General features: G+C 36.3%; 2 protein-coding genes across 22 annotated transcripts in view; one reads left to right on the top strand and one right to left on the bottom strand.

The window, feature by feature from the left end:
• Positions 1-150: 150 nt before the first annotated feature.
• On the bottom strand, positions 151-12324 carry HNRNPK (heterogeneous nuclear ribonucleoprotein K). Of its 10 annotated transcripts, none has more exons than XM_039875656.1 (17): positions 12176-12288; positions 10181-10254; positions 9980-10064; positions 9456-9553; positions 8772-8828; positions 7281-7324; positions 6337-6409; positions 5721-5792; positions 5110-5223; positions 4622-4750; positions 3727-4034; positions 3555-3609; positions 3190-3273; positions 2900-2915; positions 2741-2823; positions 2206-2375; positions 151-1497 (listed from the first exon to the last, which is right to left on the bottom strand). In XM_039875656.1, the coding sequence occupies exons 3-17, from the start codon at positions 10035-10037 to the stop codon at positions 1464-1466; spliced, it is 1395 nt and encodes a 464-aa protein (XP_039731590.1). In that variant the 5' UTR covers positions 10038-10064; positions 10181-10254; positions 12176-12288; the 3' UTR covers positions 151-1463. The 10 variants fall into 10 exon arrangements, with proteins under 10 accessions (XP_039731590.1, XP_039731594.1, XP_039731587.1 ...); XM_039875660.1 differs by having other exon boundaries at positions 249-1437; XM_039875653.1 differs by lacking the exon at positions 12176-12288 and adding an exon at positions 11818-11956 and having other exon boundaries at positions 249-1497.
• Positions 12325-12365: 41 nt separating this feature from the next.
• The window catches only part of RMI1 (RecQ mediated genome instability 1), a 226723-nt gene continuing 211099 nt past the window's right edge, over positions 12366-27989 (top strand). For 5 of the 12 annotated variants that reach the window (XR_005655573.1, XR_005655578.1, XR_005655577.1 and 2 more), the window contains exons 1-3: positions 12371-12662; positions 17458-17512; positions 27781-27877. The gene's annotated coding sequence lies outside the window, so the exon portion shown is untranslated. Of the gene's footprint in view, positions 12663-17457; positions 17513-17749; positions 17952-27780; positions 27878-27989 lie in introns of those variants that run through there. The other 7 variants (XR_005655575.1, XR_005655579.1, XR_005655582.1 and 4 more) reach the window with 7 other exon arrangements.

Raw genomic sequence — 27989 nt, 5'->3', positions numbered from 1 at the left:
TACATTTGAGAATAGCACTTGTAAAGTTACATGAATCAGCTCTCCTTATGCTATACTCCCCCAACAATTTAAGAGCCCATTGGAATTCTCTATTTACCACCCCTACCGGACTTCATTTATAAATGCTAGAAAAACACTTCACACGAAAAATACATAATTTAAGATTACTGTATTTCCTTACAAGAGGAACGTTTTAACAAATTTTACAAGGTGTCAATCAACCCTTGTTCAAATTGGGCACACATCAATTCTAGCATTATGGGAGTTTATTTGGAAGTGAACTTTTAACTATTAATACAAATGTCAAGATACTACATAAAACATCCACAGGAACTTTTTTCATCTTTTTTTTTTTGAATTGTTCACAAACATTTCCTACATAATCCAACATAAAACAAAGAAATGGTACATCTTTTTCTTTCAATTTGCATACAATGGAAAAACAAGAATATATATATATTTTACAAAGTTTAACTAATAGACACTAGGCAGGCTGACAGTTTAAATCTATATGTGAGAAATTATCTAATAAAAAACCAGAATTTATTTAGCATCAGTCACTTCCATAACCAACTATTACTCTGATTATAAAACTTGCTGCCATTAGGCTCTTGGTATATATTTATACCATTAATCAACTTGTAGTACTGCTCCCCACCTTGGTTCTTCACAATTAACATAGAAAACTGTTGCAAAGTAGGGGCAAGCATTTGCAAAACAAACAAAATCCCCAGCTTATTATAAGCATGAATGTGTATTATGGAATTTCTTCCCAAGCAATGGACTTTCAAACCATCAAATCACCAGAACTGAATTTGCCAAGTTATTTTGCCTATGTCCAAGAAGAGATGCATCTATTTATTCCAACAGAGGAGCTGAAAATCAAACTTAGTGTTTAGTTTGGGGGTGGGTTGGAGAATCCAGCCATTTGAAAAATGACTGTCTTAAAAAAATGACCACCAAAAATAGGTTCACTAAATTTATTTTAAAAATCATAAAACGTTTCTTACAAAAGAGCATTACATTCTGCACACTGCTCTGAATAGATGCCAGGGACATATGGACTATTGTTACTTTTCCTCCCTGTCCCACCCCACCCCAAATGTTACAGTGACCACAAAGCAAAGTGTTCACAATAATTACATAGGGGGAATTTTCCTTTTTAACCAACAATGAACAAAAATTAAAATTCACTCACTCTGCTGCTGTTTCAAAATTTCAATGTTAGTTTTGCACACCCTCCCCCCACCCTATTTGTAAGGAACTAAAACATTACATCTGGTGAACAGCAAAGATTTCACTACACCTCAAATGCAGAACACCTATGAAGCAGAGGAATGTTGGCTTTTTAAACAGAAGCAGATAAAAAAAAAAAGATGCAGGACTCCTTCAGTTCTTCACTAGTCTTAGAAAAACTTTCCAGAATACTGCTTCACACTATAAAAAAGAAAAAATATCTTGCATTAGAATCCTTCAACATCTGCATACTGCTTCACACTATAAAAGAAAAGAAAAAAAAGTACGAATTAGAATTTTTGTTCGTAACATCTTAATCAACATTAAGACAATTTCAATGCTAAATTAAATGATAAACATGTCCATTATAATTAGAAGAATTAAAACATTAGCACAATTACAAATTAAGAGCAATGTAAAATTAAAAATGATTAATAGTAAATCAGACATTAGTAGAGCAGAATTAAGAAGATGAAATCAAAAGTTGTTAATGTTTGGTAGAAAAGACAAGAAATGCCAGTAAGGTGTGAAATGCTGCATTTTACAGCACCAATCATTTGTCCTGTAGAGGCATGGCCTGTGCCATATGGCAGACTGTGATTTGTTGTCGATTTAGTTATCTAAAAACAACAAAATCACTAGTCTTCCACACAGAACTAGACCAACATCCACTGAATCTTCTATATTTTCTACAGGCTCTGTATAATTATAACAAGTGGTTTTGGCAGCAGTTTTCACCAGAGAAATGAGAAGTTTGCTTGGTTAAGGCTTCTTCCAGCAAGATTAGTATTGAATTGTCTCCGTTTTTAGTAAGAAAGCAGAAGAAAATTAAAGCAAAGCTATTAGAATGTTTAGAAGTTAGGTCCCCAAAAGGTTGAGACACCATGGCCTCTAAAAGAAAAATCAATTGAGAGGAAAGCTTAAAGTTTTAGTACGTGTAGACTAACATAAAGATAAACTTAAACTGACCTGTTCTGCAGCAAATACTGTGCATTCTGTATCTGGTCCTGTGTTCCTGTAATGGTAATGATCCGATCTTCAGACCCTTCTAAAGGTTCATCAATTTTGATCGAAGCTCCTGACTCATGGCGAATTTGTTTAATCCGCTGACCACCTTTGCCAATAATAGATCCAGCCAACTGAAAAATTTCAGAAACAAATTTTTAAAAGAAATGACATTACCCATATTTTTAATGACCATAAAGTATATTAACTTTGTAGTTATTTATTTTTAATGCCCTCTAACTCGTTAAGGCTTGAATTATAATGTATTTACACTTCAACGTTTTCTGTAATTAATAAAAGGCTCAAAACCTAACAGCTTTTGGTAGTAATGACCATCACACCTAACAAAACTCAAAAACTAGAGAACGACACCTCACTTAAATTCTAAAACACAATTTCAAGCCTAAAATGAAATATTTCTGTTAAAACCTTTTATTATAAGTTAGGGAACTTGGAATGATTTAGTAAACGTTCTTTACAATATAGTAAAGGTACTTACATCTTTGGGAATAGTTACTTGTGTAGTAATAATAGGTCCACCAAGATCACCATATGAGCCACGACCCCCTGCATAGGAATAATCTGATTTAAATAATGAGCATTAAGTTCATTTAGAAAGCATGTAAAAATATTTGATTTCACAAAGGAGAAAACTTACCATATCCGGAGCCACCCTAAAAACACAAAGAAAAAAACAAAATTACTCTGTCTTCAAAATTACTCTTCAGATATTTTAACATTCCTAAAATCTCTCAGTTTAGAAAAACCAAAGTCCTCCCACATCCTCCCCAGTAAGTTTATTTCAGAAGACAATCTATACGGGAAGAAATCATTGAAGTACATAGCATTTAAAGAAACAAACATCAATGAGAAAAAATAAAATACTTATTGGTGAGTAGCCAAACATAATTATTACTGATATGAATGCAAATACCCACGATACTCAACCTGTGGTTCATAAGCCATTTGCCATTCTGAAGGGCTCCATGTATCAATTGCAGAGTCCCAAGTTTCATCAGCACTGAAACCAACCTGTGTTAAGAGACAGAACGATCAACAAAAACCTGACACTTTGTCACAGAGCTACTGTTTTTACATGCTCAATTTTTATTTTACATCATTAAATCATACTTTGGAGGAATAAAGATGGCTCAATAAAGTCTCAAATATTTCGGCAAACAACTAAGTGGCTAATAAGAAGTCCGCTTGTAACACAAGCTTTTTAATTAACAATACTTGTTATAAAAAAAAGTTAAATTATCTGATTTTAAGACCCCTCACAGCCCTTATATACATTGATAGATAAGTCTTACCATGCCATCGTAACGGTCTCCAGGTCTTCCTCTTCTGTCATAGGCCATTAGATCTCTGCAACAATATGTATTGTAATCTCAGCTTGTTCACATCACACACATCAAAAACCTACCCTTTCTGCTCCCCTATATACAGCCTCTTTTCTGTTAATAATGTGTGAATGAAACTTACCCTCCTCTAGGTGGTGGTGGTGGAGGAAGAGGAAGATTCCGAGCTCTGCTTCCTCCCCTGCCACCTCGTCCAGGAGGAGGGGGAGGAGGTCCTCGCCGAGGGCTCATATCATCATAATCTCTTCTAGATGGAGGCATTGGACGCCCACCCCGACCAGGAGGCATTCTGTCAAAACCACCTCTTCCCCGCATGGGAAATCCCACAGGACGTCCACGGCGATCATCAAACATCATTGTAAAGCCACCATAATCGTAAGTTTCATCGTAAAAATTGGGATCATAAGGCTGTGCACGTCCTTTGATGGGGGACTAAAACAAAAACATAGCAATGTTATATAGATTGAAGGAAAATAGCCTTAGTTCTTACCATTTTTTCCTACATACAAGATTTAAAGTCCTTTATTTCTTCTGGGAGGTACTTCAGACATGACAAGAATACAGGTAAAATAATATTAAGAGACTGAAAATATTCAGTACTTTTGGTGAGTCCTAAATAAAAAGTAACTTTTATTGCTTTTGGGGGAATAACTGCCAGCTTACTATTTTAAATCTTAGATCTTGAGACTAGAAACCTTTGCATTTCACAGTGGAGTCTATGAAAAAGAGCAACCATCCCAAGGGATAAGGCGATCAGTATCTTTGGTAAGCCTGTAACCCATACCGAAGCATGGGAAGTTGTGCAATGCAATACTGTAAAAACTTCTTTTGAAGATCTACAGGCCATAAAAATCTCATCAGCAATCGCAAAGTATTTCTAAAGTAAAGTGACGGCTAAAGCTCGGCGATAAAAAAAAAAAAGGGAAAGGACAAGTAAAAGTCATTTGTTTAAACCTTCTGAAACTACTTTTGACATCTATTTGTTTCATGAAATGAAAAATAAAGTGTTCTGAAGATACCTCTGATATAAGATCAAGGATGATCTTTATGCACTCTACAACCCTATCAGGTTTTCCTCCAATAAGAACGACTCTGTCAGTGGAATGAGGACAGCATTCCTGGAAAAGCTTGATTGTTGTCTGAGTGTTCTGCAATAAATGCACAAAAATAAATAAATAAATCCATCAGAATAAAAAAAATGCACAAAAGGGAGAAAAATTAGGAAATCTAAGATTCAAATAAATTTACATTTGCATTCAGTAACCCACCACTCATAAAAATCTTTGAATACTAGAACTTTTCAGGGCACACACACACACACAAATTGGCAAAATAACGTGGCCAGATCTTTTTTGTGGTATTTCAATAGCAACTAGATAAATATAGAAGTTATGAGGAATCTCAGGAAAGAAAATGAGAAGGGGGAGTGTGAGAAGCCCATTAAACCAATTCTACATGAAAAACTCTTTTCCAGTAATATAGCAGAAAATCAAACAGTTGCGTTTACCTCTCTAAGTTCTTTGATTTTAGCACCTTTGACTCCAATAATTCCGCCTGCCAGACTCTGATGAATCAGCAGTCTCAATTCGCAGTCAAAGTCGCTTCCTTTATAGTGCTGGTACTGCAGAGGGAGAGTTATAAAATTTTAGTCCCAAATCAAGGATTCCCCAATACACACTTATCTGCTATAAGCATAACATACTGTTGCAGTGAGCAACCTGAATTTATATTTCAATAACTTTACCAGTTATGTGCTTATTATCCTCAATAGCCAGGCCCAAAAAAGGACATTCTGCACCACCTTAAAAAACTATTTTATTTTCAGGTCCTGCAACACCATACCCACACTGCAGCCATTTAGCATGTCGCTGTTACCACAAAATTATTATTAACATTCAAATAACACCATAATAAAAATGACTGCAAAGCACTTTGCAAATGTAGTTAATTCCCACTGCAGCATGGAGCAGGGTCAACAGTGAGTTGTAAGACCATTCATTTATCATGTTTTTAAGCCTTTTTCTATAGAGACGGGAAAAGCACACTATGTTAAAAATAAAATTGATCCTATGGGCCAGGCTCCATACTTCAGTGGGGTTCAATGGCACTATGACATACATTTAAGCATTCCACAGCATCAGATTCGAGCGGGAGCTGGCTGGTTGCAGTGGGTGATGGCAACTGCAGGCCCTGAAAGTAGAAAAATAAGAGTAATAGGTTAAGTGTCTAGTGTGATCAGGCTATTGTCGCATATATTGGTAAAGCTACTACAACATATTTCACATCTATGTCATTAAAAAACAAGAAACTGCTAATCTACATACTAAGAATCTATGTACATACAATGCTTTTCTCTCTACATCTGTTACAGAATTTTAAAATCCTCAAACTAGATTAAACAGGCCTTTCCAATAGTCCTACAATCAATATTTTAACTCATTAAAAAAACCCAAACACCTCCCCTAAAACTAAAGCCCATAAAATATATGCTAAACCCATTAAAGTATGTGACCACAGACAGTTCTATTTACTCGAGTGGTCAGACTACATTTTAAAACCAGTAAGGTGGGTACAGTAACCCTGTACATTATGTAGGTTGTCAAGATGTTGCTGCTACAAACTTATATCCACTGTCTCTCCACCTCCCCCATTATGCCCCAGTTAAACATACTTTAACCACCGCCACCACCACCCCTCCGCCTCAATTGGCAAATACACAGAAAAATGAGCCTACCTCTTCCAAGGTAGGGATGATTTTCTTCAGAATTTCTCCAATTGTTTCAATGTCAGCACTGATACTCAATATGCTGTCAAACATCACAAATACCAGATAGTACAAAAAAGGTGGAAAAGAAAAATGAGTTTTGTGTTCATCACCAGGTAGTCATACAAATTTTTACAGAGAAGTTACAATTATTTAACACTCCCCATTTAAAGTAGCCTATTTATAGATTTACACATGCATTTTGTTTTATGCCCAATACAGACATAACAATATTAGGAGACTTGCAGAGAGACAGAAAGAATGGGCTCTTGGAAGGGCTCAGATTAAGTGGGCAATAAACTGACCAGAACTGAAGCAGAGTTGAATATGTATGTTCCCCGCCACCACTAAGTTAATTAAGGATACCCTCGCTGTTACATTGGTAAAACTGGCACACCTTCTCTTAGGCAAAGTGGGGGAATATGCAAGTGGTGAACATTATATTTGGAGTAAGGTTATGAATACCAGTTAGAAATTAGATCACTAATGGGCTCTGCAAGAAAACAAATACAAATGCGAGACAAAACAAAGACAACACAAATGAGAAGTGAAGGAAAGTGAACCAGAGTTAGCATTTCATCAGAAAAAATTATGAACAGGCAATGTTGGGAAGCAAGGTGGGCCACAAAGACAGAGCGAGAGACTATTTTGGTAACAATCTGATTTACAATGCAGCAAATATGCAACACTTGAAGCTGTGCTCCTTCCATTGAAATAAAATTAGTGGATCGTTTGGGTGGGCAACTCACGGTAAAAGTTCAGTGACAAAAAGACTTAATGGGGAAAATAAGACAGAAACTTGAAAAACAATACACCGTCTAAAGGGGATACTATTTAATTATATAAAAGGCAGGTAATAAAATACATTTCTCTCTTTCTAATCAGGCAGTGAGGCATAAACTGTTGGGACATACCGCTCGGGGCCACTGCTGTCTGGGACTGAAACACTGGCATTGTACTGCATTGGTCATTGGCGTTCGTGGATGTTGGCATTGGGCATGGGCATTCAATCAGAAGTTGTCAAGTATGGTACCCGTTTGGCAACGAGCACATTTTTGGGCATAGCCAACCAGGGTTTTCACATGGGCGTTCAGGGGCGGATGGGCCAACGTCATGGTGGGCAACGCAGGGGTAAGTCGATCCAGTACATGGGCAACGGAGATATATGGCCAAAAAAACAAGGAGAGGGAAAAGGGGGAAAAGCAATAAATTTTAATTTAATACAAACTATACTCATACTCTCAATTAATGAAACAAGCTTAAGTTGTTCTGAAGACTAACACAATAATGGACTTCTCTATATCTGACTGTGGCTTAACATTTAAGGACCTTAAATGATGGTACTAGCTTTTTTTTTTTTTTAACAAATGTTTCAGTAGCAGGCTGGCTCATGAGGGTAGACACAAAACCTGTCATGACTCAGTTTACTGAAGTGCTTGAGGAAATGGGGAAATTAATAACCCAGATAATTATACAGAACATCTGGATTAAGAGGAAAGAGGTTTATATAAGACAAAACAAAAATTCCCACACCACCAAAAACCTTAACTCTTAAAAGACTAGTTGGTTTCCTGGAGGTTTAAAACGCAATCCTAGATCCTAAACAGGCAAAAGTTTATAAAATTTTAAACAAATTTTCAAGTTCAGTTTACAGTAATCAAAGAGGAACATACAAAGATCTGCGACCAAGAGAGAAATGAAATACTATCAAATAAGTATTCAACACAAAGTTACTATTTGCCTCAATTTCAGCAAGAAAGAGTGTGTTCACTAGGAGAAAAAAAATTTAAAGAAATTTTGGTGTAGCCAAGTCCTATAACTATGCTTACTTATGGTGTGATACCAACATTTAATGTGTCTAATCACAAGAGTCAACCCACTATATGAAGACTCAAATCATTGGCATGGACAAATGGTTTCCCAATCATAATATTAAGTGCCTACTCTAGTCTTTACCCATGTTTAATCATGCAAGCCCAACATTAATTTCTTTGTGCTCCATGTGCAAGCTGTTAAAGAACAGATGGATGACTTTAAAAAAAGGGAAATAAAAATTGAGTTTTATCAGCCACCTGCAATGGTTTTCAGTAATACTGTAATTGATTCATACATGGGAAATGGTACATAAGGGTTTTTACAATTGTTATTTCTAATTAAATGTTATCTTGAAGAGAATTTGGTGGAAAGTTATTAGAAAGTGAAGAGGTTTAATAGACACTCCCATTCAACCCAATCTGAAATTTGTTAAAATTGGGAATGGCAAACCTTGAAATTATCTATATAATCAATTATTACGATGGCTTGTCTCTAGACTATTAAATGATTTCTATGATGCAACTCTTTAAATTTCTACACACACATAAACTGAAGCTGTTGTGTAGTAGTTTAAACTCTTTAATACTTACGTCTGTACGCAGAGCCTTAATATTCTTGCCTCCTTTTCCAATCACTGCCCCAGCATTCTGGAAAAAGTAAAAGGACAAGAAATTAAGTCTGCCTTTTTCTTTCAGTGCTCTTAAGCTTTAACCAAAAACACACAAACAAAAAAGCAAATGAAAACTCTGTTGGGGATATCAAAATCATCTAATTAAAAAACCATCTAGAGTCTATGTGCTTTTTGCGGTCTAAATACCAAGACAGAGCTTTGGAATATTCAGAATGTCAGAATAAACTTAAGCCCTAGTTTTACAGTACATGGGTTAAAAAAAAATTTTTTAATAGCAGATACACCTTTACATTGTGGCATAGCAATACTAATCAAGTAAACTGACAACCAGGACATATTCTATCAAATCCACAATGTAATCAAGGTATAATCTTTAATCCATTAATGCTTTAAGATTACCCACACCCTTTCTCCTGGTTTGACCTGTAAGTGGCTCACTATACTAAGATTTCATTTTAATTGTTAGTCAAAAGACAGAAACAGACTCAGGATGACCTACAAGTCTGTTCAGAAACAAATCTTTCATAGTCTTCAACCTATAAGGCTTTAAAGGCTTACCAGAGGGCCAAATTGGAACTTTATCTATCTTAATTTCTACTCTAGTTAAGAACCACTTTCAAATTTTCACAAATAAAATTTATACCTTGCTCTGAAGCAGAATGCGTAATTCAACCATCTCATCAGTGTTTCTAGATCTTTTAAAAGCTTGCTCCTCTTCCATATCTTCTGCAGGGCGTTTACCTAGAAATTAACAGTTTAGACATCAAAGAAAATATCAGCATCTTCGATTATATTTGTTTTACCCTATAAGTTAAATTAGAAAAAGCAACTCTTTCTGTTTGAAGAGGTCTGTTGCTAATTCCAAGTACTTCTGAAAAGGCCAAAGGCACTTACATTCTTGGACTTTTAAATACGAATCAAAGCATGCTCCCTTACAGCATCCTTTTCTAAATACAAGATACTGTGACAATACTTCAAAGGATCAGAAATTCCAAAATGCAAGGGGGCGGGGGAACAACTATCGGCTTCTTCTGGTCTGTTACCTTTGTAAATGTTACTATTTAAGTTGATAAATAAAAGCCAAGTTGTAACTGACAGGGATCTAAAACTAAACAATCACAAATAGAATGAAAATATAAAATTGTTACAATTAAAATGTTTTCTCACCAAATTCACCATTGGTTTCGGTGTTGGGGAAGGTTTCCTCTGGCTGTTCAGTTTCCATTTTCTTGGATTAAATGGACACACTGATCTGTTGAAAAACAAAGAGGCTAGTACATTTGGCTTATTGGAAAGTAAACAATGCATGTTGCTAAATATATATATATTTTAAAAAGGCAAAGAAATGACTCTGCGTCTAGAACGTACCAGTTATATATCCTTGCAGAGCAGAACTGAAGTGTTCTGGGCGGGACCAACTGACACCCTAGTGCTGCAGTAGCCTACAGAAACCAACATAAATCAAGTTTGGTTTTGATCGCTGATTACTAAACACTAACACACACAACTGAGCTCTTTCTAAAATTTTCTTCCTTTTAGGGCCTTAAACCTTCAAATGATTGCCTTAAAAACCCAAAACAATCATATCTAATTTTCCGACAAAAAACAAACACTATTTTGCCATTGGATCTAATCCCATCACGGAAACTAGTAATTTTATGTGATAAATATATAGAAGACGAAAGGCGCATAAGCCTGTGAGCTGATTTTGTCCCCGAGCATAAGTTTATAAAAAGGTAAAACTAGTGTTAACATTTTAAACAGTTTTTAGTTTTTTTTCCCATTGGTGACTTGAAATGCTATTCTCCAAAAACCTCGAAAGTTTACGAAGACAAATTCAAGCCATATTCAATAATCGGGTCAATCTACCGGAAAAATCTAACTCAAAAACGAATATAAGAGCAGACAGAACCACACTGCCAGAGCTGCCCGATTATTCAAGAGGTAGTAGAGCCCTCGAACACGAGCAGGGTATTTTACACTAGGTTAAAAAGGATATAACCTAACAATTACCCTTCTACAACCAGACTGGCGATGAGACTGCAAACAGCCGTCTCTGGACTGGCAGGAGGCGACATGTGGCCTCTGCTAAAAAAGGTAGGTAGGCCAGCACTAAAAAATCAAGGAAACATTTACGCCTCCCAATCTCCACAACGTTTAACGACTAACTGAAACGCTCTCCTTCTGGCCCATCACTAAATTCACTAGTAATGTGTGGTAGAAAATTTGGATAAAAAAGTTTAAAGGTAAACAGTATATTTTTAAGAATAAAACGTTGCCGCGGTCCTTTAGTCACCATTCCTAAGACCTCAAAAATAGCTAAGTATGCGCGCGACTGCCGAGTACACCCCGCCCCCCGTACGCCTGCCTGATACCGGGATCGGCAACAGCCGAGGGTAACAGTTGAAAAAGCCAGAGGCGAGAGCAGAAACGCCGCACCTCTCCTCTCCCGGATCCGACAGGAAATGGCGGCCCGTGTAATGGCGACTACGTGCTACTAGGCGGAGCCGAGCGCCGACCCCCCCTCCCCCACCCACCACGCGGTCCCGAGACCTCATCCCCCGCACCCTCCCCCCACCGCGGGAGAGACAAAGCAACGGAGGAAGCCCCGACCATTCGACCTCCCCCGCTCCAGCTTCAGCTCCAAGATCAAGCTGAGAAAGCTAAAGTGCGGCGAAATCCAAAAAACGGCTTCATTCTCTGCCGCCTTCGGGTGCCGCCCGCTGGCCCCTTCTTCTTACGCAAGGGTCTTGGACCTCTTGTCTACTAAATTACAGCTCATCCCACAGACACATGCCTCGCAATGCCCCAAAGCCTCTATTACCACAACACGGACTGCGGATATACTCTCAGGGAAATGGCGGAGGTGGGGGGAGGGGAAATTGGGCAACGTTCCCTCGCTGAGAATCGGCCAACCACCAAGTAGCCCCCAAAAGCCTCCCTCAAAAGGAAAAATTGGTCTGACTCTCGCTTTCACGCGCCGTTCGACTATCTCCGCTCCTCACCGCGCGAGGCCGCCGTCCCTACGCCGCCGGGCCGCCTCAGCCGGTCGCAGCTAGACAGAGAACGAGCGCAGGCCCTTACCGCCCTCCCCCGCCTCCCCGCGCTCTCCTACCCCGCCGCGGTGCCGATTGGCTGCTCGAGCTTCGGCGGTGGCGCCAGAACGAAGCGATTGGCTCAAGGCCGCGTCAATCGAGGCGCCGGAGGAGGCGACGGCCCCACCTCCCGTCGGCGCCTCCCTTCAGGCTGTAAGGCCGCTAAGGGCCCAAGGAAAACCGGGCTTGAAAAAAGTCAACGCGGCCTTTAGGGAGGCCAATCCCCTGCCTAAATCCGTAATACCGAAGCCCCAATAACCCTAATTACCTAAAGGCCGTAAACAAGCGGGACGTAGGCAAGACGTCGAGGTTGGTGCAGCAGAGAAACAGAGGATAATGGCGTCCGCAGCGCTTTCGCCTGGAACGCCCTCCTCCTTTCTCGTTCGCGCACTCACTAGCTGGGGGAGGGGAAAAACCTCTCGCGAGAACTAAAGGTTGCCTCGTTCACGCGCACTGGGAGGGGGTGGGGAAGGGGCGTTTTCGGGACCTCAAGGAATCTTTTGGGTTTGGAGGAGGGGCGTGAGCGTGCGGCAAATCGGGCGGGAAGAGGAGAAACAGGATTAGGGCGCGCGGTGACCGTAGTTAGAGTGTCGCGGCCCGGCAACCGCTGTTGCGCGAGGGGAAGGCGGGACGCCCAGGTCTGTGCTAGGCCCTGACGAATGCTCTCGTTTCCACGGTCTACACTTGCGTCTCCCTTCCTCCCCGCAACTTCACTCCCGCCCGGGTTGCCCGGCTGCGGGGAGAGCCGCGGGTCGGTAAGTGCAGCCCTCTGGCCCGGCCCGCTCCGCGGAAACCCGCTGTTTGTAACGGGCCGCAGTGCCAGTCAGGCGTGGCCCGGGCTGGGTATCCTGCTGGCGGTTTGCGGCCGGTCGTCGGCTCCGGCGGGATCCCTGGCAGCGCGAGCGGGTCCGCCGGGTTGTGGCGGTGAGCCTCGGAGTCTTAGGGAACTTGTCCCTACGGTTCCGATCTGAACCAGCACGCCCTGGAAAGTCCAGGAGAACAGGGCTCTCCGTTATGATGAGACCTTTCATTATTTTCCTTTCTTTAGTCTTTTTGTTAGTGGGGCCTGTGATGCTAGTATTTTGTAGTGTCGCTGCATTTTATCTGAGATTTTTCTGGAAGTAATATTGCATTCATCCAAAATGAATGCAAATCAAAATACGTTTAGACATCCATGTTCTGTTAATTCAATTCTTTAAAGCGCCTACCGTGTGTCAGGATATTCAGCAGTGATCAGGACATCAAAAACCTCGCGCTTCAATAATGTTACCGTTCTAGCATGTTCAGTTTACATTACTTGCTTTTTGTTCAGTTACTTTTTAGGCCCCTGTGCCAAGCTTTGATGATTTCTTTTGTTGAGACACATCAGGTCACTGCGAATTGGTGACAAACCTGGGAAATCACCAGGCCTGATCGTATCCAATTTTCACATCCGACTCTTCAACCTTCCAGCCTTCATCCACAACACAAACTCACATTGAAGTTTAAAGATGCAGTAATTAACGTATAAAGCTAAATCCACCGTTAGCAGTATATGTATGTATATATGGACACATACATATACGTTTATAGTAATTATGAATTTGTGCTGATTTACAATATCGTAACTTGGTTTCCCTTTTGAATAATTCGCAAAATAGTTGTAATCCGGCTTCTTTTTTGAATGACTATGATTTCGTCTATCTCTTATCTTTTACTTGGAGTTTATAATGGTCCCTACCATGAAGAGTACTACAAGTCTTGTTGGGAGGTAAAACTTAACTCACTTTTTTGTTCTGTTACATAGTTCAGACTTTGATTAAGTTTTCAACCAAGAATTGATGAGTGTATGTACGTAGGGGCTGGGGATACTTGGATTATAGAGATTTAATCCGCCAGTCGGGATTTGGAACACTAATTGAATCTGTCATTTAAAACCTGGGACATTTCACTAACATTAATAGGAACATAAAGGGTACTCTACTAATCATACATTCTTTTAAGGTATTATTTCTGCTGTAGCCATCATTTTATACCTTGATAAATGGCAAAGTCAGTATCCCTATCTAGGAACTCCTTCCAATTTTACTGTCTTCCAGCTGGACCCTAACTGGTGAAAGCTCTTGACTTTTCTAGATGCCATTGTTAGATTTTTTTTATTTTCCTTTTTCCACTTGTTTTCTTCCTTCTCTCTTGTAATTTGCTTTTTAGGTTTACTCTTTAAATAATAGGATAGTCTGTCTTTTCACTATTCTTTCATCCTCTTTTCAGCCAAACCACATTATACCTATGCTTATTCAAGGACTTGTCAACTTGATTGATACATTCAGTGATTCCTGTATTGTGTAATGAATTGTATGATCATTTCGTACTTCCAGTGAATTCAGAGCTAGTATTACTTAGCTGTGGGATTTATTTTAGATAAGCTAATATAATTGAGATTACCCACAATCAAGCTGGATGATTATTTAAAATATAGCTAACGTTTCCTGAATTTCCCCATCATGTGCTAAACCTTGTGCTTGTAGTTTAATGCTTATTGCAGTCTTGTGGGTAAATTGTTCTTTTTTTTTTTTAATGGGTGAGGAAATTAAGAGAAGTTAAGGAACATGTCTGAGGTCACATTGCAGAGTTGAGATTCAAATTTTACATTAAGTTATGGAAGATCCACAAGGAACCCCACTGATTACTTCTTTCTGATTTCAGTCATTAAATATAAAAATTTCCTCCTTAATTTTCTATCTTCAGAGTATCTTAAAGTCATCTCAAATGATTTAAAACACAAATTCTTTATTTTTTAGATGAAGATAGTGGAAACATGGAGTGCTTATGATTTAAATATTTGCGCTTTTAAGGTTCAGTTGGTTGAATGCCATATAGTGTCCAAAAGGATGGTACTTCCATCTCTTTTTCTGTTTTTGAAAAAATTGGAATATGTGAGGCTGACTGAAAATTAATTTATAAATCAAATATGCTTAAGTCTTAGTACTGAATGATAGAATTTTCTACTTTTCTGCTCAGTTCTGTAGTCAAAATCTAGCATGTAGATTATTGTGGTCACCTTAGTTTAGCATGCACAAAATGTCAATTGATTTGTTAAAAAACTTTTTCATAATTATAATATTTTGAGGATTAAGATTCATGTAGTTTTATAGCTGGCCTTTCCCTAGCAAAAAAATAAAAAAAATATATTTTCAGGACATTAAATAGTTCTTAAAAATAACTTTTTAAAGACTATAACCTTCCATGTCATGGAGCCAGTCTGATGTTCAACATTTAGATTTTTTCTGTTTTTTTTTCCACACTGTAAAAATACAGTGATAAACTCTGACACATAAATCTTTGTCTTCATTTCTGATTGTTTTCTTAAGAAGTGGATCATATGGTATGAACATTTCTTAGAATACAATTTAAAAAATATATACTTTTGAGGATTAGGGGCAGCTTTTTGTGTGCTAGTAGATGGGAAGTGGTGCTGCTCTAGCTAACACTTCCCTCTGAGTTGCTTTTACCTGCAGCAACTATGATTACACAGTTTTTTGAGAAAGGGAAGAATGAAAACTTTAGGAATTCATTCTTTGAAGAAGATGCAAATAATAGAATTTACTAAATTATTAAGGGGCTCTGTTATTGAAACCCAGTCCAAACTTTATAACATAAATCCCACATGATAGGATCTCTCATGGGATACTTTTTCCATTTAAGTAAAAATTTTAATTTCTAACCTGTAGGGGAAAAAATCCTATTATACACAAAATCTTTCTATTACAGTTATTATAACATACAGTTGTGGAGACTATTTCTATGTTCAGATCACTATGTCCTCTACTTTCTTTGCTGTTAAATGAAGAGTGCTGTGTGATAAATGTGCATTTAGCAGTCAAATTTTCTCCCAAGGTTCTTGACTGATAAAATATTTGGTATTAGCTGTATTTGAGTGCTTGCACAATGTTAAGTATCTCTTAACACATTTGTTTGTGTTTTAAGGTTATCTTTGGAGGTTTTAGTCATTCGAATTTTTTCTTTACCTAGTTATGATAACATCATAAAATTATTGGGTGTCAGGTAGCTCCAAAAGTGGACATTCAAATCCTAGACGGTAGTACTTGGAAATAATTATTACTACTGCCACACATTAATAGAACGATTTAGTTGGGGTTTATTTGAGCAATGTTTCTCAGAATTTGTCCTAATTGTCACTTGAAAGTTTTGTCACTTGCTATGTTCAACAGCACAAACAAGTGTATGATTGAAATAAATAATTAAAAAAAAAAAGGATACATAAGCCTTAAAATATCACTTTGTGACATTTTAAAAAATTTAAAATTACTTTATGTGGTGTCTTAGTAGAGTTATAACAAAGGAAAAGTAGCACTTAACCATAACATTGTTGTTTTGAAGTTGTCATAAAGATAAGTGATAGGTGATTACATTTGCTGTAGGTGATGTTTTTTTTCCACTTGATTTTGTAAATGAAATAATTTAGAGTGCACTAGGTGAGCTTATTTAAATGAGATTTCAGGAAAGTATGTTTATTATAATAGTGTGCTCTGATAGAATAGCCAATTAAGAGTGAGTTTTATATGTAAGTGGGTTTTATATGTAAATGAGGGACTGGCTGTACTTTCACTTTTCACTTAAGTCATCAAGGTCTAGAAAAAGACATAGGAATGGAGATTAGCAGAATTTATCTTCCAGTTCTAGGTCTGCTGCTAAGTATGATCTTTATATCTTATTCTTCATGTCTCAGTTTCATTCTCAAATAGATAACAATACCTACCATAAATTTTTATTTTGAAATTTAGGTAATACTGCAGATGTAAAAGTATTTTGAAAAAAGTTTAAAGTCTTACAAATAAGTTTTAATTTTTATTTTCAGCAAACCCTTACCTTAATTCTGTGTTTATACAGCTGTATCAGCTGGGATATAGGAATATTATCTGAAATTCATCCTTGTTCATTTTCTGTCCAGTTTTGACCTTTTTAATTTACAACCAGTCAGTCTCCCTTTGTTACTGATTCCTTCTTCCTCCTAGAAGTATTAACAGTATTATCTCCTAGCATTTGACAGATTCAGGTAGAAAATAACATTTGTGTTGTATGGCTGCGTGTAACAATTTAGGGGTATATATTGTACTTAGAGTGATTTACAGTACAAAGCATTCTTCAAAAAACAATTGTAATTGTGGTATTTATACTTGATAATCCACTTAAACAATTTATAACTACTGAAAATACACTGTCCTGACTTCAGTTTACTTAATGACTATCATCACATTGCTACAACACCTTTGGAAATTATACTGGATCCATTTGCCAGCACTGTGCTATTTAAATTATAGTGGAGGAAATGGGTAACCTACAGGATGAGCTCACCTAAAAGCTATGAATCTGGTTTAATTTTTTGAGGTTAAAAAACATGGAATAAGATAGTACTGTGGAATCTTATCATACAAATACAAAGCTTTCAGTCTTGATGTCACTAAGCTATGGCTTCATGGAATTGTGCTTAGAGATTTTAACATGCCTTTATTTTAATTAATTTCATATTTTGATGTTATTTTGTTTTAGGTCTACCTTTTAAGCATGCAGCTGGATTTGATTTATTCCATTTGTATCTTAACAGGTGAGTTAATCTATGTTATGATTGCTGACATATGTAGATTTATTTTACCATCTTATTTATTATTTGTATTTATAGAGCTTGCCCATTCCTTTTATGTCTTTTGTTGGATTGTTTTCTTAATGTTTTCCTCAGCAAGTATGAAAGTGATATTTCTATTTTTTTGGTGTTCGTCTTCAGTTTTTTTATTGGAGGTATAATTTACATTCAGTAAAATTTATGTTCTTTTTTGATTTACAGTTCTGTGAGTTTTGACAGACATAGTCACATCACCATCACTTCCACCACCACCATGATATAGAACAGTTTCATCACACCTAAAATGCCCTTGTGCCCCATGTGGTTGACTACTCTTCACATCCCCAGCCTTTAGAATCACTGAACTGTTTTCTGTTCCTATATTGCCTTTTCCAGAATGTTACATAAATGGAATTTTACAGTCTTTGTCTGGCTTCTTTCACTTAGCATACCGCATTTGACATTTGTCTTAGTCTGTTTGAGCTACTATAACAAAATACCGTAAACTGGGTAGCTTATAAACAATATAAATTTATTTCTCTGGAGGCTGGGAAGTTGAAGATCAAGGCTTTGGCAGATTTGGTGGGTGTCTGATGAGCACATTTCCTGATTCGTGGATGACTGTCTTCACTGTAGCCTCCCATGGTAGAAGGAGCAAGATAGTTTTGTGTGTGGGGAGTTCTCTTTTATGAGTTCTAATTCCTTTAATGAGGGCTCCACCCTCATGACCTAAGCATGTCCCAAAGGCCCAACCTCCTAATAACCATTACATTGGACATTAGGATTTCAGCATACAATTTTTTTGTGTGTGTTGGGGGACACAGTCTGTAGTAACATTCATCCATGTTAATGTATCTTATTAGTAGTTCATTCCTTTTTATTACTGAATAGTATTCCATTGTAATGCTGTACCACAATTTGTTTCTCCATTCACCAGTTGAAAGAGATGTGGGTTTCCAGTTTTTGGTGATTATGAATAAAGCTGGCATAAATGTTCACATATAGGTTTTCAATGAGTATAAGTTTTCATTTCTCTTGAGTAAATACCTAGTAATATGATTGCTGGGTTATATGACATAAGCACATATTTAATTTTCTAAGAAAATGCTAATCTGTTTTTCTTTCTAAGCAACTGGTTAAACTGCTTTCTAAAGTGGCTGTGCCATTTTGCATTCCTACCAGTAATGTATGAGCATTCCAATACTTGGTATTGTTATTTTGTATTTTAGCTATGCTAATAGGTGTGTAGTTCACATTGTGATTTTAATTTTTCACTTCCCTAGTGTCTAATAATATTGAGCATCTTTTAATGTGTTTACTTGCTATCTGCATATCTTCTCTGGTGAAATGTCTATTCAGATCTTTTGCTCATTTAAAAATTTTTTTTTTAATTTTAGAATTCTTTATATACTCTGGATACAAGTCTTTGTCAATTATGTGTTTCTCCCCATCTGTGGCTTGTCTTTTGTGTGTATATGTGTCTTGCCTTTATACTCTTAACAGCATATTTCACAGAGCAGAAGTTTTAAATTTTGATGAATCCCAATTTATTAATTTACTTCTTTTATGGAGTATGCTTTTGGTGTTGTATCTAAGAAAAGTTTTAAGAAACCAAGATCGAAGATTTTTCTCTTTTTTTAAATTGAGGTATAATTGACATACAACATTAGTTTCAGGTGTACGACATAATGATTTGCTATTTGTATACGTTGGGAAATGATCACCACAATAAGTCTAATTAAGATCTATCCCCACACATAATTAGAAAAATTTTTTTTTTCTTATGAGAACTTTGAAGATCTACTCTCTTAGCAACTTTCAAATATGCAATACGGAGTTATTAACTATAGTCACCATGCTGCACATTACAGGTATTGGTTGAGGTTTGTATTTTTGCACATGCGTGTCTAGTTGTTTCAGCACCGTTTCTACAAAAGACTCCCATTTTCATGGAATTGCCTTTGCAACTTTGTAGAAAATCAATTGACTATATGTATGGGGCTATTTCTAGACTTTCTTTTTCCATTGACCCATATATTGAATCAAATTGTAATTTTTTACAAAAAAAAATTGCTGGGATTCTGAATGGATTGCATCGAACCTGTAGACCAGTTCGAGGAGAACAGAAGCCTTAATACAGAGTCTTCAACACAGCTTATCTCTTTATATGTTTGGGTTGTCTTTGATTTCTTTCATAAGTCGTTTGTAGTTTTCAGTATACATACCCTGCACATATTTTGTTAGTTATAATTTTTGGTTGCTATTGTAAATTGTACTGTCTTGTTTATTACTAGTACAATTGAGTCTTGTTATTTATGGTAATTATATTCTGTAAAGTCACTGTGAACAGTAAATTAGGGAATACTGAACCATTTCTCCTAGGGGAAATAATAGGGTTAGCTTCCTGTGAGTGTCTGATCATGACATTTTCATCAGTGGATTAGTACATAGCCTTTTTTGTGTGTGTTTCTTTTTAAAGACACTTTATTCAATACATGTTGATCATTAACATTGGATTTATAGCCAATGGCACTATAACTCACGCATGGATGAAGCTTGATCTAACACATTTTTTTGGCATATGACACAGCACAGCATTCTTGTACTTAGGAACACTAGACAGCACGTTAGCAGTATGCTAGGGGGCCATTTTAAACAGTGAAGTCATCAACAACAAGCAACAAATACAAAAAATGTGGCACTAAATAGAGCATGAAAAAGATGCTTTTACCTTGCTAACTCTTACCAGGTGATATAGCTTTTTGTAGATTCTTCGGCATTTTCATAAACATTCATGTCATCTGCAATTGGGGTAGTCTTATTTTTTCATTCCCCCCTCTTCTTCCCTCTTGATTACCCCCTTTTTTATTGTAGTACAAAACATATAACATAAAGTTTTACTCCCTTAGCAGTTTTTAAGAGTACATTATAGTGTTAACTATACATATGTTATACTGCATATTTCTGAAATTTATTTATCTTGCATTATTGAAATTCTGTATCCATTGAACAACTCCCCATTTCTCCCTCCCCTCAGTCTCTGGCAACCACAATTATACTTTATATTTCTAAGAGTCTGATTACTTTAGATACCTCATATAAGTGGAATCATGCAGTGTCTGTCTGTGATTAGCTTATTTCATTTAGCATAATGTCCTTTGGTTCATCCATGTTGTAATATATGACAGGTTTTCCTTTTTTTTTTTTTTGAAGGCTGAATAATATTCCTTCTTATGTATATACCACATTTTCTCTATCCATTCATCTGGTGATAGTCAATTAGGTTGCTTTCACATCTTGTCTATTGTGAATAATGCTGCAGTGAACATAGGTGTGCAAACATCTCTTCAAGATTCTGTTCTCAGTTCTACTGGATACATACCAGGAGTGGGATTGCTGGGTAGTATGGTAATTACATTTTTTATATTTTTAGCAACCTTCATACTGTTCCATAGTGGTTTCACCATTTTATAGTCCTGCTAGTAGTGCACAAGGGTTCCAATTTCTCCACACCCTCACTCTTTTTTTCCTGTTTTTAATTTTGATTTTTATTTATTTTTTGTCAGTGGCCATTTTAAGGTGTGTGAGATGATATTTCATTGTAGTTTTGGTTTTCATTTCTCTTATGATTACTGATGGCAAGCGTCTTTTTATATGCTTGTTGGCCATTTATATCTTCAATTAAGAAATGCCTATTCTAGTCCTTTGCCCATTTTTAAATTGGCTTATTTGTTTTTTGTTCTTGAGTTGAGTTCTTTATATATTCTGGATATTTACCCCTTAGCAGATATATGAGTTGCAAATATTTCATCCCATTCTGTAGGTTACTTTTTCACTGTTATTTTTTTTTTGCTGCACAGACTTTTCAAGTTTGATACAGTCCTGTTTGTCTGTTTTTGCTTTTTTTACCTGTGCTTTTGGTGTCAAAGCCAAGAAATCATTGCAATATCATGAAGCTTTTCTTCTATGATTTTTTCTAGGAGTTTTATAGTTTCATGTCTTACATTTAGATTTCTAATCCATTTTGAGTGAAATTTTGAATATGATATAAGATGTATCTATTCTTGCATGTGGTTATCTAGTTTTCCCAACACCGTTTGTTGAAGAGACTGTCCTTTCTCCATTATGTTATCTTGACACTTTTGTTCATCATTTGACCACAATGTGAAGGTTTATTTCTGGACTCTCTAGTCTGTTTTGTTGGTCTGTACATCTGTATTTATGCTATTTTTTTTTTCTGTTTTAATCTGTATACCTTTTATTTTTTTTTCGTGTCTTATTGCACTGATATGAGCCTCCAGTACGATGTTGAAGTATTGAGAGTGAACATTTTTGCCTTATTCTGATCTTAAGGGGAAAGCATTTTGTCTTTTATACCTTTAATTTTGTTCATTGCTAGCAGTGGAAATAAAAAACTCAGTAAAACAAATGAAAGTTAAAGTTAAGAAAGTCTTCTCCCAAAATTAAACATCAATACAAAGAAATCAGTGGAACATAGGAGATCAAAGAAAATAAAACTTTTATATGTATCATTTAAAATATAAATCTTTTAAGAATTATTTAGAAAAATAGCAATCTTCTGCCTTCCTTCTCTTTTGTTCGCTTCCTCCAGAGGCAACCACTTGCAACTTTTCTAGCTGATTCTTTTTTATATTTACTTCTATAGCTCTGGTAACCATACATACAGATAATACTACTTCTTGATTTTTCAGTTTTTGGCATTACCTACTGACTTTAACTATAGAGATGAGGATTTAGCTCTTTTTCCACCTACTTTTCTTACCCTCTCCTTTCATTCTCACACATATTTGTCCATCTCTATTATCTCTGTATAGCCGTATTAAAATTTTGGTCAGATTAGTATTTAGAGTGTATGTTATTATGACTACATACATGTCAATTACAACTAAGCCTATAATATACAAATACTACTTTTCTTCCTTGTACAACATTTTATTTTCTCTTGAGTTATCTTAGTTTTCTGTATATTTTTTATTAGTTCAACTCCTAACTCCTCCAGTTATTTAAATCTCAGTTGTACATAGAGATACATCAATACTCCAATTAACAGGTGTAAACCAGGAAGGAGAAAGATGTGAAATCTCAGAAACAGTGGGTGTTACACAATTTAATCTTCATAAAATATAATCTCTCCTAAGGCCTTCTGGGCTATTTGCCTTTACATCCTACAAATACCCTTTACTATAATGTTTTGCCTCTGTTTTGTGTAATATCAAAGATATTTCCTCTTTCTTGGTTTATTTTTCTGTTATGTTGGAACACATTCTCCATTACAAAAATTGTTTTAGACAATGCTGATCTAAAAATGTTTTTATTTCATTGTCATACTTAATTGGTACTTTGCCTGGGTAGAGATTTATAGGTTGGAGATAATTTTCATTCAGAAATTTGAAGGAATTGTTCATTTACCTTAGAGCTTCCATTGAGAAATCTGAAGCCATTTTCATTCCTGATATTCTGAATGTATCGTTTGTTGTTTGTTCTCACTTTCTGGAAGCTTGCAGAATCTTTTTTCTTGTATTCTGAAATTTAATAAAGATATGCTATGTTATATGTCTATTTTTATCCGTTGCGTTGAGTCCTTTTTATTTGGAAGCTCTTGTCTTTAAGTTGTGGAAATTTTTCTAAATTCGTTTCTTTGATTATAGCCACCCCACTCTCAATCCCCAGATTCCATTGATTTCTTTGTACTGATGTTATACTTTTCTAAGAGATTTTATTAACTTTATTTTCCATTCATTCTACTGTTTTTCATTTCTGCTATCATATTTAAATTTCTAGAAGTTGTTTTTTTTGCCCTATGAATACTCCTTGTTATAGCATCCTATTCTTATTTCATGGATATGATGTCTGATTTCTGTGGATATTAATGATAGCTTTTTTGAAGTTTCTGTCTCCAGTCATTTTCCTGCATTTTTTCTGTTTGATGTGGTTTCTTGTTAGAGGTTTTTCTCAGATATCTTGTTATTATTAAGTGGGAAACTAAAAAGAAAGCTGGTTGGAACCCTGAATCCATTGATGCAGTCTCAGAATAGGCTGTTCAACCACAGAATCTCTCATGTTAGTATTTCTAGGTCTTTTCTGTTAGGGTGGTAAGACTGCCCAGAGAAAGATTGTCTAATCTCTCTCTAGAGGAGTATAGGCCTAGTCATTGGTATTTCTGGAAACTTTGTGGAGGAAGAAAGTAACACGTATCCAGCATTTAGTATTTAAGAATTCAACAGTACTCTGGTGTCCCCATCTAAAAGCCTCTGTTTTATGCTCTCCAGAAGGTAGGAGGAGCAGTCTCTCTGACATGGGATGGGGATGCCAGTCTTAGTGTCTTAAATAATTTTATAATCAATCTTGTTTTTAGAGTGCCTTTTACTTCCAAATGTACTTACCATTGCCTTTTGTGTGTTCTGGGTTTTAAATCAGCCATCCTTAATACCAGCTTAGAATTTAACTTATTGTTTTCTGCTAAGTCATAAACTACTTATGTGTCTGCTTTCAAGCTTCCAAAATTTGTTGCCATTGTTTCTGCTCCCGTTTTCTTTGTTCTTAGAGTATTATGGCCAATGAAAAAGGTGTTTTCTGTGGAATTTCAAGAGGGATTATAAAAATTGTGTTATCAACCCTCCATTTTTAACTTTAAACATAATTTTATATATTTTTTATAAAATTCTAAACTTGATCAATATCTCTCCTCCTTGACAAAACAGGAATACCTTAATTTCCCTCTGAATTCTTTTTGTATTTTCTACAGTTTTGTTATCTGAAATTTTAAATCCAGCTTGCTGAGTCATAAGATTTTTTTTCTTTGTCCTTGATGCTTTGTCATTTCCCAGCTTTTAATGAAATAATTGACATATATCGCTGTATAAGCTTAGAGTGTGTTACATGGTGGTTTGATTTCCATATATTGTGAAATGATTATCAAAATAGGTTTAGTTAATATTCATCATCTCATAGATACAGTAAAAAGAAAAGAAAAACAATGTCTGTTTATGATGAGAACTCTTAGGATCTACTCTCAACAACTTTCCTATGTATCATACAGATGATTAACTGTAATCATCATGCTGCACATTACATCCTTAATACTCATTTATTTATAACTGGAAATTTGTATTTTTGGACAATCTTCAAACATTATCTTTAAAAAAACCATTTCTTTCACCTCTTTCTATTTTCTCCTTCTGAAACTGATTACTTCAGTGTTGGAGTCTATCCTATGTAGCCTTTTAAAATCTTTTTTGCTTAATTTTTTAAATCTTTCTTTTTACTCTGTTCTAGGTAATTTCCAATGCATAAATTCTTTCATTTGTTTTTAGTTTGTTTATCCCATCTTTTGAATTTTTAATTTCAGAGACTTCCTCATTTCCAAGATTTCCAGTTGATTCTTTTTATAAATGGCTGTTATTTTTTATTATCTTCTATTCCTTAAGACTATAATTGTCCCACTTTAAAAGTATTTTTAGTATGTTCATGTATGTTTAAAAAGATTTTTAAGGGTGGCTCCATAGTTTAGTGGTTAGTACATCTGCTTTACGTGCAGAAAGTCCTAGGTTCATGCCCCAGGTGGAGCCACGGACCATACCCTGGGTGCGCCAGTCCCTGGGTGTGCCAGGCCCCCCCGGGTGTACCAGCCCCCCCGGGTGTACCAGCCCCCTCGCCCCCCAGTGCGCTAGGGGTGCCAGGCCCCAGGTGCACGCCCTGAGCGTGTGGGAGGAGACGCCCAGCCTTCAGAGATCCAGGTCTAAAAGGGGGACGGCAACATCCCTAGGTTAGGGGTAGAAGGTGGGGGGAATTAAAGAGAGGGGAAAAAAAAGATTTTTAAAAAAACATTTAAGATTCTTTGTTTAAATTTTTCTGCAGGCATAAATTCTCCTATTTGTTGTGTCTACTGATGTGGGAATTTTCCTCGAATACATTATTATTTTGGCTTTAGTGGTCATGTTGGATAGTTTTTCCCATGTGTGTTTTTCTTTTTTGTATGGTTTTGGAGTTGCTTTCAGCCTGATCCTCTGGCTGGCATAATCTAGGTCAGGTGTTTCATTAGAGATTTGGATTTTTCTTTATGTAAATAGCCTACTTCTGGACTACAAGTTATATAGGCCCCTATGTAAGTTCCCTCCATAGGCCATAAGTAGGTGTTTGGTGGAATATTTTTTGGCCCAGTTCTAGCAAGGAGTCTGTTTCTGGTCTTTTAACCCATAATTGGGATGCTGGATCCTTGGAGCTTTGGAGCTTTAGCCTATGCTGTTTTTATCTAGTTGCCTTTTCCTTGGGGCTTTAGTACTCACTTACTACTCTAGGTTTCTCTTCTGTTCCTGGCCCACAAAGATCTTATTCTTTGTTATTGAGTGTAACTTTATATTTAAAGTTTTATTTCCTGTATATCCTTCTAGAGATCCTTTATGTATATATAAGGAAAGAAGAATATGCTTATTTTCTTTTCTTTTATACATTAAAGTTAGCACATTATATTTTGCTTTCCTTAGCAATAAGTTAGGAAGTATTTCCATTTGATAAATCAGAGAGCTGGTGTAGAGAGTGTTGGTTTCTTTGTTAAAGAGACATGCTGATTTGACTCTACATGGTTTATTTTCATCACAATGGGCAAGGGACCTTTCCTACCTTTTTACATTGTTTTCATATATAAACACACACACACACACACACACACACACACATATATATATATACATATATATATATATGGTTTATATATATATATATATATACACACATACATACATACTTAAACTCTCAATCATTTTCTTCAATACAAAGATTCACCTGGTCAGTAATTATAATGACCTTCTTAACTCCTTTGAAATATTATTCATGTAATCCTCACAACTATAACTCATCCTTTAAAATTTTAACTATTTGTTAAATGAATAATATGACCACTTGTTTAGGGTCACAGAGTGTGTAAGTGAAAAATAATTGGCGCCACAGTTTTTAAACTATTATCAGTACACCAATTAATAATATGTAACAAGTTCTTGAGTTCTGTCATCTAGTATTTTGAGTAAGAGAAACTAAAAGCAGCCCAAACAATTATACTAATATTCATTGTTCTAACCCTTAACCAGAAAGTACTATTTTAAGGCTGGCTGCTACTTAATACAGGTTACACATAACTATTTACTACTTTTTTATAGATAAAATCCTTGACCTTTAAGAAAGCTTTAGGGGAAGAAAGTTTAATCTCTTTTTTTCAAAAAAAAATTTTTTTTTTTACATCTAAGAAAGAAAAAGTTAGTATGGAATGTATATGTTTGAGCCTAGAGACATAGGAAACCAGACAATGTATATACTGAATAAATTTCCAAGAAATACAAGGTAAAAAATGAAATTTTTGGATAAGCTTTAAGTTTGTACAAAGAAATAAGATTTGCTATCTTCAAAAAGTGAAGGGACCTACTATATATGATTGCCTTTTCATAAGAAATAGCTCGAGCTTTGCTAATGCTTCATATTTCATGAAAGCATCTAAAATGCCAATCCATGGAACAGGTGCTTCTTTATTCTTTTATCTATTTATGCGGTAGTTTTCATGGATTTCTGGCTGATTTTGCAGGTAAAACCAAGAGATTATCCAGGATGTCATCCCTGCCCTGCCGGAAGTAGGTCTGGAGGATTGTTGTCTTCTCTTGGGTTTCTTCCTCCATCTCAGAGCCCCAGATTCTTTGGCCTCGAACTCTTTTTTTCCTCTGCACATGGTATTGTTCAGTTTTAGCCTGAGCTGCTTTGTCCTGCTTCAGCTTCTGGTCACTTGTGGGCCTTGGACACCTTCTGGGCAGCTTGTTTCTTGGCTTGCAGCAGCTGTTGGATGCCCTATGGCTGACTGGCCACAGAGGTGGTGGTTCTGAGGCTGAGGTGAGCAGCCTAAATGGGCTGGATTACCCCTTGGGTCAGATGACCCAGCTGCCTAAGATCTGTTCCTGGGCTGGTGGCCTGCCAGCTGTCCTCTCCGATCTCCTTTAATTTTCATAGTAGCCCTAGGAAGTAACTATTATATAGACAAGGAAACAAGCTTAGAATGTATAAGTTTCTCATGGTCACTTGCTTCTGTTTATCTCACTCCAAACCTCATGTTTTTATTCTGTATTACCTACACTCTATCCTGATTGATAACGGGAACCCGAAAAACCATTCTGTCCAACTCTTGCACTCGTGAAAATAGGCCATCGATTCTTTTTGCAGCTTCCTCTTATAACCCTTACTGCTTTTGGTCTTAGCTCCCAGGGCTTTTCCTGAGTAGTAGAAGTTACAAGTGCTCCACTGAACAACCACTTCCAAGTCCTGTCATCAAATCTTAGACTCCTGTTCTAAATGGTAAGTTTTCTTATGGACATATTAAAACTTTTATAAATTTTATCTCTTAGCCTCATCTGTGGAAGGAAAAAATATACTTTTGTGAACAGAGGGTTAATTAGTCTTTACTGTT

This window comes from Pteropus medius, unplaced genomic scaffold, assembly GCF_902729225.1.
Source record: "Pteropus medius unplaced genomic scaffold, Ma_sr-lr_union100, whole genome shotgun sequence".
Classification (NCBI taxonomy): Eukaryota; Metazoa; Chordata; class Mammalia; order Chiroptera; family Pteropodidae; genus Pteropus; species Pteropus medius.
Note: the sequence above shows the minus strand (reverse complement) of the source record. Positions and strands in the feature narration are given on the sequence as shown.

Excerpts from the sequence above, each read along its gene's own strand:
- HNRNPK (XM_039875657.1), bottom strand. The coding sequence starts at position 10,037 with ATGGAAACTGAACAGCCAGAGGAAACCTTCCCCAACACCGAAACCAAT. Across the intron at positions 5,793-6,336 it reads TCATCCCTACCTTGGAAGAG|GGCCTGCAGTTGCCATCACC; the intron begins GTAGGCTCATTT and ends TTCTACTTTCAG. Across the intron at positions 1,498-2,205 it reads CAGTATTTGCTGCAGAACAG|TGTGAAGCAGTATGCAGATG; the intron begins GTCAGTTTAAGT and ends TTTCTTTTATAG.